Below are 13,720 nucleotides of genomic sequence, written 5' to 3'. Positions count from 1 at the left end.
AAAATACTGATATCCTACTAAAATGCTGTACAAATCAGATTTATTATTTAATAAAGAAACATTTTCCGAGTAAAAACATTTTTTTATTTTTGTTCTCCTTTATTATTCAATATCGCCATAAATACCGTACCGTGGACTTGTTATCGCGATATTATCGTACCGTGACTTTTTGGTATCGTTACATCCCTAGATCTCAGCCATTGATCAAGGTCATGGGCGAGCTCTATTATGCCTGATCTTGGACAGATGTTAATTTATAAGCAAACACTTTCAACTTAACAGTCTTGACGTCAGCCGGAGACGAGGCAGAGAGATAGGCGGGCAACGACAGAGAGGGGATATGAGAGAAAATGCAAATGGCTTGACAGATAAGTTAATGTGCCTTTGCCGTGGCGAGGGATTCTGATTGCGCTGGGAAGGTAAGGCTATCCTGAGCCAGCTGGAGATATCATTAATCCAAGGTTGACCTGGCCTGCAGACGTTTATTATCCAGGAGGAGGCTGTCCTGACAGCAGGCAGGCAGAGGAGAGGCCATGTTGTTTTCCAAAACGACAGAGCAGCACTTCCTTTTGAGCCTTCCTGAAGACAAATTGGCTTGGATCAGCAGCCAGGCTGATGGAGAGGTGAGATGTATAAGGCCCACGTGGGCATTTTATTGATGACAGCTTCTTTTTTTTCTTTCTCCCCCATCTCCTGCAAAATGTCACCTGCTGCAGTGTGTCATTGTGTCCTAGTCACTCTCCAGCTCTATCACTCACCCACACACATACAGCACACAACACACTAACCATACTGTACAGTGGAGTAGGCTCATACTAATCCTTACTTTAGACATGTAGCACACCGTTTAGTTTTGTTTGTGGATTACTGTCCTCTGGCAATAGTGGGAGATCAGCACACAGAGGCAGGTTAGAGTTTAAATAAGAACAATGCTTTTGTACTCTAGTCACAAAAACAAAGGGAGGAAAACTTTCGTATCTGCAAGATGGGTAAAATACAAAAAGGCTGCATTGTTCCTTATTTAGTGTTAGTGTTGATTTAGCGAAACAAGACTTTAAACCAACACATTGTTTGGGTTCAAAAACGTCAGTATGCTACTTTCACTGCACCAACACATTGGACAGCCATTGGCATAAAGGTGGTAGGGACCAAACAGAGCCTAAAAAGGACATATTTACGAGAGTCAGAGACATTATATCAAATTAATCATTTCAAAAGTGCTATGCTTGTCTGATGTTGTGGTTTCAGTTTGTTGGCCAAAACACAATCAATATGGTTTTAAGTAGCCTAAAAGAACAAAAACAATATAAAATGTTTTCATATGGTCTTAAGAGCCTGTATCCTCTACCCTGCATTAACACACCTCCCTTCCCAAAGCGCTGAGAATAAATTAGAACAATTTGTTTAGTTTTTTGACGTACCATCATACAAATTGCTCTCACTTATTTTTAAATAAAAAGCCTCTGGGCAAAATCTACAGAAATGAATTCACGTGAGGAAAAGGGTATTTAAAGCGTATCAGCTCTTTGGTTATGTGTCTGCTGTGTGAAGAAGTATTCGGTTTGAAAAACAAAATAAGAAATACATAAGAATAATACATTCTACAAGTACTTGGAGAAAATCTGGACTTGGTAATGGAATAGAAAGGAATTATTCATATCTCTCTTAAATTATGAATCACAGTGGATGACAGTATCATCAATACTTACTGAAGTGCAAAATAGTTCTAGGTTGTCATCCTCTCCTTTTAAAGTGAGCTTCCTCTGGTACTTTGTTGAGTACAACAGAAAACTAAAGAGTGATACTCATCCCTCCTCAAATGTAATTTTTCTGCTCTTGTGTTTACTGTCTTTTTGCAGGTTTGGCAGTTCACCAGATAATCACAATCACTGTGTCTCTCATTATGGTTATCGCAGCCTTGATCACAACACTCGTCCTTAAAAACTGGTAGGAAAGATTCCTTTACTTTTTGTATTATGTATTGTATTTACAGTGTAACTCATCTGTAAGAACTTCCACTATGTCAAAATATCCTTTGGATGATGAGAAGGGTACAAGGTATGATTTTATGTTTGTTTCTTGTCTTTGGTGCGTGTTTTTGTAGCTGTGCGCAGTCGGGAAATGGCCGCCACAATAGCCATCAGCGCAAGATCCACCAGCAGGAAGAGAGCTGCCAAAACCTGACAGACTTCACCCCGGCCCGGGTGCCAAGCAAGGTGGACATATTCACTGCCTACAATGACAGCCTGCAGTGCTCACATGAGTGCGTCCGGACTGCCGTGCCAATCTACACTGATGAGATGATCCAGCAGACGCCTGTCTACAAGACTGCTTACAATGGAAACAGGTACGCCGGCCCAGGGCTGTTTATAGCACAAGATGGATGCACACAGGAATCACTGTTCAGTCAGCAAGTACTGGACATTTCAAGTCTTTTCCAGGGAGATTTTTAAAATCAGGCATTACAGGTTAATGTCCTGAATATGATGTAACCCCATGCTGAAGGGCAGCGCCAGATGTATTTAAACTGGGTTAATACATGGTGTTTTCTTAATATTAGTGGTTGTATGAGGGGATACATGTTCTGATAACTTGACAGTATAAAGCATTACAAAATGACAAGCAAATGAAATAACCAAAATAACTGGCTACAGACACATTTTTTACATTACAATATTTTTGACACCCCATTTATATTTTAGCCATTATCTTTTCAGGTTGAAGGCACCAGTAATATTATTATAGAGGAAAAACAAATTCTTCATTTTTGACCTCAAGAAGTAGTACAGGGTCAATTGTTTCCCCCCTCCACATTCAGCCAAGTTGAATATCAGGATCAGAAGCAATTTAGAGATAGGGGCGGAATTTCCCACCGAATGCAAGTGGGAAATAACGGTTAAAACTACTTTTTTTCTTCATAAAATGATTAAATTCCTCACATTCTTCCCCTTGAGTGCGCTTCTATTCTCAACCACAATCAGTGTCAGTCAGAGGCTTGTTTTCTCAGCAAAGCCATAAAATCGGTTGCCCTTAATGCTTTCGTCCATTCATTCCTTGATCATCTGCCCGAGTGCTCAGCCCTGGCACGCTCAAGCTGCACACAAAAATCCAAACCTACCTGGGATTTTTGTTTTGGCTTAATTAGTCAGCTTGTAGATGTAGGGCACTGCAATGTGAAGTCTTTACAGAGCCATTGAACTGATCCTTCTGACACCATTTCAAATGGCAGACAAGTACTATATATACACTTTAAAAACTCAACGACTAAACCCAAAAGTCATGAAATGTAATCTCCGTAAACTGTGCTCAAACCATCTATGTTTACCCACCAAACTAATATGCGCTGCTTCACACCAAAAGGAAGGTGTAACACTGTTGAGTCATTGGTGTGTTTTTTTTCTGAGTTCAAATCGCTTCTCTCTGTGGTTGAAGATGTGTCACTCTTTGAAATACAAAGGAGTTTTGACTGTGTTACTGAGTGGATAACAGTAAGAGTCATCTAAGCTGCATGGCCACCAAAGATGGTCACACTTACTCTGAGTATCTAAATCCTGTAACAGATTCATTATTCTGGCAGCGAGGATAGGATCACTCAGTGTCTGGATTTAGTCATGGAAGGAGGGCAAAATGTTTAGGATCAACGCTGCTGATTAATTCAGGAATTATTAACTTCAACAAAAAGTCTCAGTATGTTTTTTTTTCTGTCTCTCTGCTTGTGTTTCTCTGTGATTAGTGACACAGATTTGACCAGTATTGGCAAAATGATTATGTGACAGTAACTTCTTTCAAAAATAATTACTTGTGCCGCCATGTGGCTCAGTATCAATGAGGGGGACCCAGGTTTCAAATCTGGCCTGGGACTATTTATGCATGTAATCATCTCTGCCTCCGCATTTCAACCAACCAAGTCTCCCAAAAAAAGTGTAATAGCTACGTTGGTCTACAGGGAAAAACGTAGTAATTTAACAAAAAACCCTCTCAAATGTTGACATTCCCAATGGCCAGTGCCCATGTCACGTCATCGTCAACTTTCCCGGTGTGAAAAAACAACAACATGGCGGACACCCAATATCTATCAAACTAGATATATATATATATTATACTAGATATATACTTCTACCTAGAAATGTAATAAAAAAGCATGTTGACGGCAACATTATCAATCAATCAATCAATGTGTATTTATATAGCCCAATATCACAAATGTTACATTTGTCTCAGTGGACTTCACAGTTTGTACAGAATATCAGTATGACAATACAACACCCTCTGTCCTTAGACCCTCACATCGTACAAGGAAAAACTTCCGGAGAAAACCCACAGTTTAAAGGGAACATGGGAGAAACCTCAGGGAGAGTAACAGAGGAGGGATCCCTCTCCCAGGACGGACAGACGTGCAATAGATGCCGTGTGTAAATTGAAAAGATAATACATTTTACAGCATAGGTAGACCAAATGTTTGGAAATGCATGTGTGTATAATAGGAAGATGAATCCACGAGGATATCCACCCAGGACTTATGATCCAGGACCACAGCAACAGGAACAGCCATCTATCCTACAATTTTTGATTTTCCACAAGAAAATAAGCCAGGTATCCGCCATGTTGTTGTTTTTACACACTGGGAAAGAAACAAAAAAGCCTTTTAACACAAAAAGTAAAAAATAATTAAGCTTCTAGGGGAAGTACTTTTAAATATCTGTTTTAAATATCATATTTTATACATATGTAACAACGTTGATAGTCAGGTAAGCGATAATGTATAGTGAGTGGATAATTATTGCGAAAAAAGACCCTGACACTGTGCTGCAGGACACAAATGTATTACACACATGTGAACGCCTCTCTTTTTGTTTTTTCTAAAGGCTAGCATTTATACCTGAAAAATGCACTTTAAGCAATATGTTCTAGACTTGACAGTAGTGTTAATTTTGTCAGCTATTTTTTAATTTTGTTTTAGTCTTAGTCCTGTGTTAAATTTCCTTTTTAGTTTTAGTCATATTTAGTCACCTTCATCCTGTTTTTATTTAGTCAAGTTTTAGTCGACTAAAAGTCTGAGCATTTTAGTCTTATTTTAGTCAAAGAAAACTAATTATTTTAGTCTACTTTTTGTCAATGAAAACTGTTGAGTCTTTTTTAGTCATCAGATTATATAGAACATTTCAGTCAACACAGGTTGAATGATTAAGAATGCAGCTTTGCAGAGAGTATCTGGTTTGTGGTGTTTTTACCAGCTGTGTTATGGCCACATTGCTTTCCTTCTGATAAAACCATGCATTCTCTTTTTTTCTCTGCCTCATTGTAGCAAAAATGGGCCTAAATATCACATTGTTTCTTTCTCCCAAGCAGTGGTGGCTTTAGACTTTTTCGTTGTCAGTCATTTTGACGGACAGGATCGTAACATTTCCGTCATAATCCATTATTATCCGTCGAGTGCACAATTTATCAATCACTCGCGCTGACGGGGGGGTATTTGGTTAACGCGAGTGCAACCACTGCTCCCAAGCCCTGTTGTTGCCATTTTATTTTCTGTTAAATAAGGTTAGTTAGACCCGAGTCTTCCTGACAATTCATATTGTGCCGCTGCCCGGTGTAATTCAAATCTACCGCCGCGGGCAGCATAGACACACACAGCTGCTGCCCTGCCGCAGCACCGGAAATGGAACTGCTGGGAGAAAAACTGACTATCAGAGATGTAACGTTATCTTTGATAATATTTAGTCTCCTCATTTTTCGTCAACGAAAGTAAAGAGAGATTTTGGCATAGTTTTTATTTAATAAACTACATTTTCGTCTTGTCACTTTTCGTCAACGATATTGCATGATGATTTCGTTACAGTTATTGTTTACTGCCGTCGGTGCCGTCTCGTCATCGTCTCGTTTTCGTCATGGAAAAAAAGGTCGTTGACGAACATATTTCGTCATAGTTTTAGTCAACGAAATTAACACTACTTGACAGTAGGCTTTAGTAGAAGACACAATAAGATGCAGTAGATGCTGACCTAGCTGTTCTTCGCTTTGTAAATGAATAGTCACATTTGAAGAAATCAAGTGTTAAACATGTCGACAAATACTCCCTAAACTCATGTTGACACAACAAATGTTTATCAATAATGTCTCTTCAGAATCAATTCAGGTTAAAAGCTAACAATGAAAAAAAATGGTGCTAACTGAATGAAATGCAAATATGCAACCAACTACACTCCCATCTATCTATAACAACGTTCTCACCTCTTTACCCTACAGGCCCTCCCCCACTGAAAGACAACTAATTCCTGTGGCCTTCGTGTCAGAGAAATGGTTTGAGATCTCTTGTTGACAAGCTGAAGGCCTTCTTCACTTCCTGTGGGTGGAAGACACTTCCTGAATTCACGCTCTGGTGGGTACTGTGCCACATTTTAATTGCACAAATCCTCGCATGAGCCTCAGCCACCTCTATACCCGTGGTAATGCTGCCCCACTTTGGGACCAGAGGGGAACTTGGCATAGATTTGTTTTAAGTGACATGACTGCGCTCCTTTCAATCGCTGCGCTGCGATGAAAAAGGGCTGAGAAATCCAGTTCAGTGCCGTATCAGAGGTCTTTAGTTGAGATAAGAAACTAATTATGAACATATCAGGAATAATATGCTTTATTCTCAAAGTTAATGATTTCACTCCTCATATCTGAAATACTTTAATTAATATTCATGTTGCCCCTTTCCTTCTTACACCATATTGTTTTGAACAGGAATGAAGAAGCACTTTCATTGACTTGTGAACATTTTTTTGTATGCATGGTAATGTATGCAAGAATGGCCCGCATTTTAAATTCAAAGCGTTGAAAGTTAAACACATGCTCCGGCCCCACAGTGTTGCTGTGAGCCCGGGGGGAGGTGTAACGTCTGCTATTGACCCAGATTTTAAAAGGAATAGATTGCCTGCAGGTAGCGTAGTGAGAGGACAGCGCCTCGCCATTGTCTGGACACACATTAGTCTCATTCTCTTCTGCTCTACACAGCATGTGCCTTATGTTGCATACTTACAATATCTGTTGCTATTACACAGCAGACCTAATGTATTTCCTAGGCTAAAGTGTAGGTTTTTGTATAGTTTTTGAAAACAGTATTGCCATTTTAACTGATTTAGGAAATGGATACCAACTATCCCAAGCATATAAGGGTGTAACACAAAACAGAATTATTCATTTTTTTGTACCTCAATGTTGGGGTCATGTGTTGTACAGTATGTTTGTGATGTACGTCAGCTAACCAATGAGAACGACTGGGCTCTGGTTTCAGACAGAGGGTGAAAAGAGGTTCTTCATGAGAAAAATAGAGCTTTTTTTAACATTAAAGCATGTAAACATGTCACAGTAGAGGCACAAATTACAAATATGAACCTGGAAATGAGCATAACCTAAAGACATTTCAACACTCTTAATGTCGATAGAAAAACAACAACAAATAATAATGTTAATAGCTGAAATGTAAAGAGCCTGACCTCAACCGGGCTTTATACAGTGCACGTAAAACAGACCTAGTAATGCACATATAAAGGAACATTCAAGGACGTCGACTATACAATATGCTTTAATTCGTAATTGTCTATATGAATTATATTGCCATATACAGTATACAGCAATTAACACTTAATTAACACACAAAACACACACAATTAGGAAGTACGCCTGTTGTTAAAGTCCTATCTGTGTTACAATGTGTTTATTTTGTGCCAGGCTTAAATTAAGAATAATTGTGGTTTTGTTCTCCACAGGATCCAGTTGGAAACACACAAAACAGCTTATTTTGTAAAATAGTGCGATCACTCTTTGGACACTGGTGAAGATATTTATTTTTCTAGAGATGACAAGCAGAGCAGCAACAACGCTGCCACTCAATATTTCCAGGAACGTACAGTCATTTAGATATAGATTATATATAGGTATATTTACAGGATGTGTGGGACTTTTGGACGTCACAGATGTCTCAAGGAAAACATTTGACATTTGAAAAAAAAAACAAGGAGCTGGAAGGTGGAAGGTGAACTGTAATTCTGAACAATGTGCCAATAATGCCACTATGTGCCACAACCTGGATAGAAGGAAGTTTCAACAACTGATGGACTAAACAAAGAGCGCTATATTAACCCTGTATCGACTCCAACTACTTTTGTTTGTGTTTTGTTTTTTAAAGAAATGTGAAAGATTAAAAAACGCTACAAATGTATTTGAATATGTTTTGAAATAGTTTTAAGATATGTGTTGAAAAAGAGTCTAAAAAGATATTTATATGAAGCACTATTCTATTAGTTTGGGAAGAGAGGGGGGGAAAAAAGAAACGGTATATGCTTTAGCGAACAGTTGATTTTAAAACATCGTTTATATAGGTCCCATTTTAAAAACAGAATAGTTATGTCTATTTTTTTACACAGTAGATTCTAACGGTGAAGGTCCCTAGCACCTGGGATTCAGCGCTGTTAATTAAATACCCGAACAGAGATTAGAAGAAAGAAAAAGCATATGAATACACCTCATGCAATCCAACCCAACACCCGCTCCAATCGCTTATTATGTAAGATTTTTACCTGATTTGGCTTAATGGAAAAACAGACAAAAGGGTTCTGTAGTAAAGGAACAAATCCCATAGCAACAAATGCATGAATAGCTAGAGTAAGTACAGCCACAACAGACTGCATAGAGCTGGGCAGGACATTCATACTGCCTCAGGTCTGTCTAGCTCTCTTGCACACTTTATGTTGGTCTCAGTTTCAGCAGCTGTTCGGATACATTCTAATGAACCGTTATGATTTAAAAGGGTGGAAGAGATTCAATTCAAGCCTGTAAATTCATGTGAGAATTTGCATTAAAAGGGACAGAGATTGAAAAAGTAATCTTTCCACAGAGACTAAATGATTATTCCCACGCAACCACCAAGATTAACTTTTGATACATTATTTTATGAAGCCTAAAAAAGTCTGTATTAAAGTCAGAAAGTCAAGATGAACATGAACCAATTTGTGGTTGATGGAACATAAAATAATCCTCCAGTTTTCAAATGAGAGTGTCGATCAGGATCAAATGATCTACGACGTCGATTTTAAACCCTAGCAAGGGAGGAATTCCCCTGCCCAAATGTGAGGTAGGGGTCAGTTACATTTCTCCAATCAGCACTTGAGGACAATATTTCTAGCAAATCAGAATTTGCTATTACAGCCAAGAAGTCATGGGTTGTGCACACAAATACATGTAGGCTGTAGGAAGCAGAGCGCAAACACAATACGAATAAGTAGTACATGTTGTCCTCTCAATCCCAAAACACTCTGTCAGTGTATTACTGAAGTAAGGGGATTATGACAAGCCAATCAGCTGCCGCCAAATTGCTTTAAACTATCTCCTATGTCAAGATTAGGGGAACCCTTGGTCAGGAAAGACAGTAAATCGCTCTTGAGAGCTTTCCACCCCCAATAATTGTATTATCAACCTCCAGCTCTGACAGACCGATTACCTTTGTGCTCCAAAAGCTCTTGAGGAAACCACCTTTGAATCTACCTTTCATTGTGCTGTGGGTTTGTACAAAGCACAAATACAATTCTGAAATTGTAAATGTTTCTTGGCTGCAGACAGCAATATGTACTGATTAAAGCGGTGGGTTTTATTTCCGCGACGACAGCGGATCTCCCGTAATTCGCTTCGGTTGTTTCAAGGCTCACCTCCTTAAAGAATTCAAGGTTGTCCCGGAAGGATCAGTATCTGTAAATGTGAGCCATTCAGGATGTGCCATCACGGCCTGGGATAAACACTGTGGTGCAAAACTCACGATTTTTGCCCATTCACAACATGATAACCACTCTCATGAATGACCCATACCAAGTCAGCATCACATGTGTGTGTGTCAGGCTGCGGAGTTGCTTCTTTGACATAACATATTTTTTTGAATGAAGAGTGCTATCTTACTAGTCAGAGGGTTACGAAAATGTACTGTATATTATACACGTGTAAATGTATTTTCTATATATTTGCTTCTATTTGTGTACAGGTGTGTTCTATTTTTCAGGACCTCCCGTTTCTGGGAAGGTTTTCAGCTAGGTCGGGGATAGTGTCTTTGTTTACATGTGTAACTACAGTATTTCTTTTAAAAACACAAAACTAACATTGTGCCAAGCTTCCTACCTGCACTTTCAAGCAGTACTTGTATTATATCTTTAGCTAACCAGTATAATACTTCAGTAGACGCTGAAATAGTTCAGAGGCTGGGGAGTGATTTCCAGGAGGAATGTCTGAAAGTACTGAAGGATTCGAAGAGGTGTGATCATATCTTGGGTTCTGCTGCATTCATGGTTGGCTGGGAAACCAATGACTTTCTGTTCTTATCATTTCTACATGGATTCTAATATTGAGTGTTTCATCACATAAAAAAAAAAAAAAAAACAGTGTTAATCCAACAGTAGCTGCCAAGAAACCGACTAAACTTGATGTTACGTTCATTTATACAATATATTTGTATATACATATTGCTACAACTGCCCCATTAAATGTAGGATTTGCCGCATACTTGTCGTGACTGCAAACTATATAGCATTTTTGAGTTCATGAAATGATCAGGGAAAGATGTTTAAAGAAAGAATTGTGGGGAAAAAAAATGTACCTTGTTAAAAATTCATACATGAGTTACGCACAATTTTCGTATTTCAACATTTTAAAGTATAGGCCTAATTTGGGTTTATTTCGACTTGGGTCTTACTGTCAGCCTTGACATACACTGGCCTTGTCAGTCAACCCTCTGGTGCCAATGGAAACATGTATTTGATAGACTGCAATGTTAGCATCAATTAGCTCAAAACACTGTGTGCTCACAGATCTGCTAGTATAGCTGTCCATTCTCAGGAATAGTAGCCAAAGAAACACCAGTCCAACAGTTATGGTAACTAGGAACACGTCATCTTTGCTAAAATAAAGTCCAAAGTGATAAAGATGCGTTAAACTGTATGCATACCAAGTCGAGCTGAGACTGGCGCCAGGACACCAAACTGCAGTCAAACGAATGGTCACTTTCAGACAATTTCAAAAGACCCCTATTTGTTTTACCTGACATTGGAGCAGATATTAAAATGTTTACAGTCTGGTGCAAAACATGGTTTTGGTCTCTATAGCAAAATTCCCTACTCATGACAACATCAATGTACCCACTGTAATGGTGACCCGAAAGGAAGTAAGAGAACAAGACCCAAGTTTTTATAGACACAAATTATGCTTTAAGCTTACAAAATGAAGATTGCGATCTCTTTCATCAAAACTGGTACTTGTGGTTACCAAGTTTGTGTCAATTTGTTCAATCAATGTGACATTGAAAATGGTCGAAATGTTATACCAAGTCGATGATGATTGTGTGAGACTGCTCTCTCATTCTTACCACTTACTAAATCTGATTCAACTGAGAACATTTTGACGTTCATTCCTGTGTGTCATACTGTGTGGTAAAACATTAGCAGGTTTTACTTCAGTAAGCCTTGAAAAGCATGTTTGCATTGGTAGCAACACTCATGAAAACCACAGGGAGCTGCCGGCTAAAAACAATTCACTTTGCATTCCTGAAGGACTTCTGGAAAAGGAAAGATAGAACTTGAAGCTATGAAACACATTTTAAAACAGGCTATCAGTAGACATAGGCATACATCCCCCTTCCTGCTGTTTACCTCTGTCTGAAATCAAACTGATACGTAAGGAAATGCTTTACTGCTTTCTTGCCTTTTCAGTTTATATTCCAGGATAGCCGATGATAGCGATTTATTATAGCTAAGAGGGAGGAAAATGATTCCACTTGGCTGCTCAGATTTGATTCAGGAAACAGAGCAGTGCAGGCAAAAGACAGGGGGAAGGGTGCTTGTAAAAAAAAAAAGAGTCTTAAACAGACACCAAAGACTAGACATGCCTTTTTCACAACGAATGAATATTTTGCAACTCCCGTTTCTGTCTCTTCAGCAGCCCGTGAAACCTATGCTCCCATCAGCACAAACAAGCTATCAATCAGCCAGGGTTTTCCTGTCAAGATGAAGGATGTGCCGCACACTCATTTGCAAGGACTGTGATTCCTGTTTGCATGTCAGAGATACAGAGAGGAACCTATTGACATGGTTCTGAATTAGATATTGGCTGAACATCTCCAAGGCCGAGGTTTTGTTTATTTTCCATATCATTGGAAGCGTTTGCAAGAGGAGAGTAATCAATGTATGGATTACTCAGTTTGCCCTGGGGTGTCTCATTATGGTACACACATGTCTGCATTAATGTTGGTGAATTTCATTTCAAACAGAAGTCGATAGGTTGCTCAAACAGCAGGGAGAAAGATAAATACATGTTCTGACAACGAAAAAAGGTAAAAGTGTATCTTTACAGTCCTCGAAGCGTATACTACTAAATCAACTGCGCTTCTCCTTATTGTTTCAGAAAAATCACATACGCTTACTGTAAAGCGGAGGGCTCCGACTCTCCTTTGGGCCATGTTGTTACTTTTCTATTCAAAAAAGCTAATCGCTGTCAGTGCATATCAATCAATAAAACTATTCTCACTTTGGTTGCAACATCTCAATTTTCCCATAATCCCCCTGTTCAATGGAGTCTAGCTGTGTGACCCAAATCTGACACATTTGACATTGTACAATGTCTTCAGAACAGAGAGTTAGCCTGGAATGAGTGACACTGCAAGGAAATATAGATGCATTGCTCCATGAGAGTTGATCAAATCAATTTGGACATTGCTGTCCAAAAAAAAAAAACACTCAACAAATACAAACAGTTTAAATGTTCAGGGCTGAGGAAGTTGTACAGGTTTTTTGTTTCCTTTTTTAGGGAATGGGGGAGGTCTTTTGACATGTGGGCACACAAGTGGTCTGTTCATCGAAGCCGACGTACAATCACAATCCATCCCCACCATGAAGAAGCTGACTCGAGTTGTGTTGTCGCCATAAAAATGAAGAGTTTGTACTTTGTGACTCTTACATTTTTTATATTTGTGTTTAATATATCAATGAGTACCTCTGTTAACTTTTGTATAAGACCTATAGTATATACAAACACAGGCACACACAACACACCTCCACAAAAGGGACTCCAGTCTGTCTCTGTGACGGCTAAATGTTGTGTACATTTTATTTCGTGTCCTATGAACCACATCTCTTCCTTTTGTAGTTATTGGTAAACGTTTCGATTTCCAGGTGACTTTGATTTGGTTACTCTTGTACTACTAAGCTCTGTATTTGCAAGCACTGTAAATGCGATTCTCATTGGATTCTTCCTCTGTACATTTAGTACTCTGATGTTGCTATTAATAAAATGTAAAACAACACAGGCTTGTGCTATAAGGAGTTTCTTTGTGTGACTCAGAATGGGGAGGGTAAGACAGCGGCAAACAACACAAAATAAAAATATGTGAATATGAATACAAGCTGGGTTCTGTATGCGTATGTTAACCTGTTAAGCCCCACGTGTCAAGAACTTGGATACTCAAAGGTAAGGACTCAAATGCACGATCCGGGAGCCAGAGGTAAAGTATAATTAATATACTTTATTTTTTCCACAAAAGATATACAAAAGAAAAACACTCTTACGAGGTGACAAAAAAGGGTCCAAAAAGGCACAACAAAAAATCACTCACAACGTGAGGAACTACACTTTCAATAAGTTTCAGAAGCATAAAGTAGGCTTGTATCAAGAAGCAATCGATGACGAGCAGAGTACTGGCATG

At 38.9% G+C, this 13,720-nt stretch overlaps 1 protein-coding gene across 2 annotated transcripts in view; it reads left to right on the top strand.

Moving 5' to 3' along the window:
• Window positions 1-13,293, top strand: part of ajap1 (adherens junctions associated protein 1) — a 90,738-nt gene extending 77,445 nt beyond the window's left edge. For both annotated transcript variants that reach the window (XM_034086144.1, XM_071203828.1), the window contains 4 exons: window positions 1,860-1,947; window positions 2,105-2,347; window positions 6,247-6,379; window positions 7,755-13,293. In XM_034086144.1, the coding sequence (XP_033942035.1) occupies window positions 1,860-1,947; window positions 2,105-2,347; window positions 6,247-6,319 (404 nt within the window). In that variant the 3' untranslated portion in view covers window positions 6,320-6,379; window positions 7,755-13,293. The remainder of the gene's footprint in view (window positions 1-1,859; window positions 1,948-2,104; window positions 2,348-6,246; window positions 6,380-7,754) is intronic.
• The last annotated feature ends 427 nt before the right edge of the window (window positions 13,294-13,720 follow it).

The sequence above is a fragment of the Pseudochaenichthys georgianus genome, chromosome 7, assembly GCF_902827115.2.
Source record: "Pseudochaenichthys georgianus chromosome 7, fPseGeo1.2, whole genome shotgun sequence".
Lineage (NCBI taxonomy): Eukaryota > Metazoa > Chordata > Actinopteri > Perciformes > Channichthyidae > Pseudochaenichthys > Pseudochaenichthys georgianus.
This window is presented reverse-complemented; position numbering and strand designations above follow the sequence as displayed.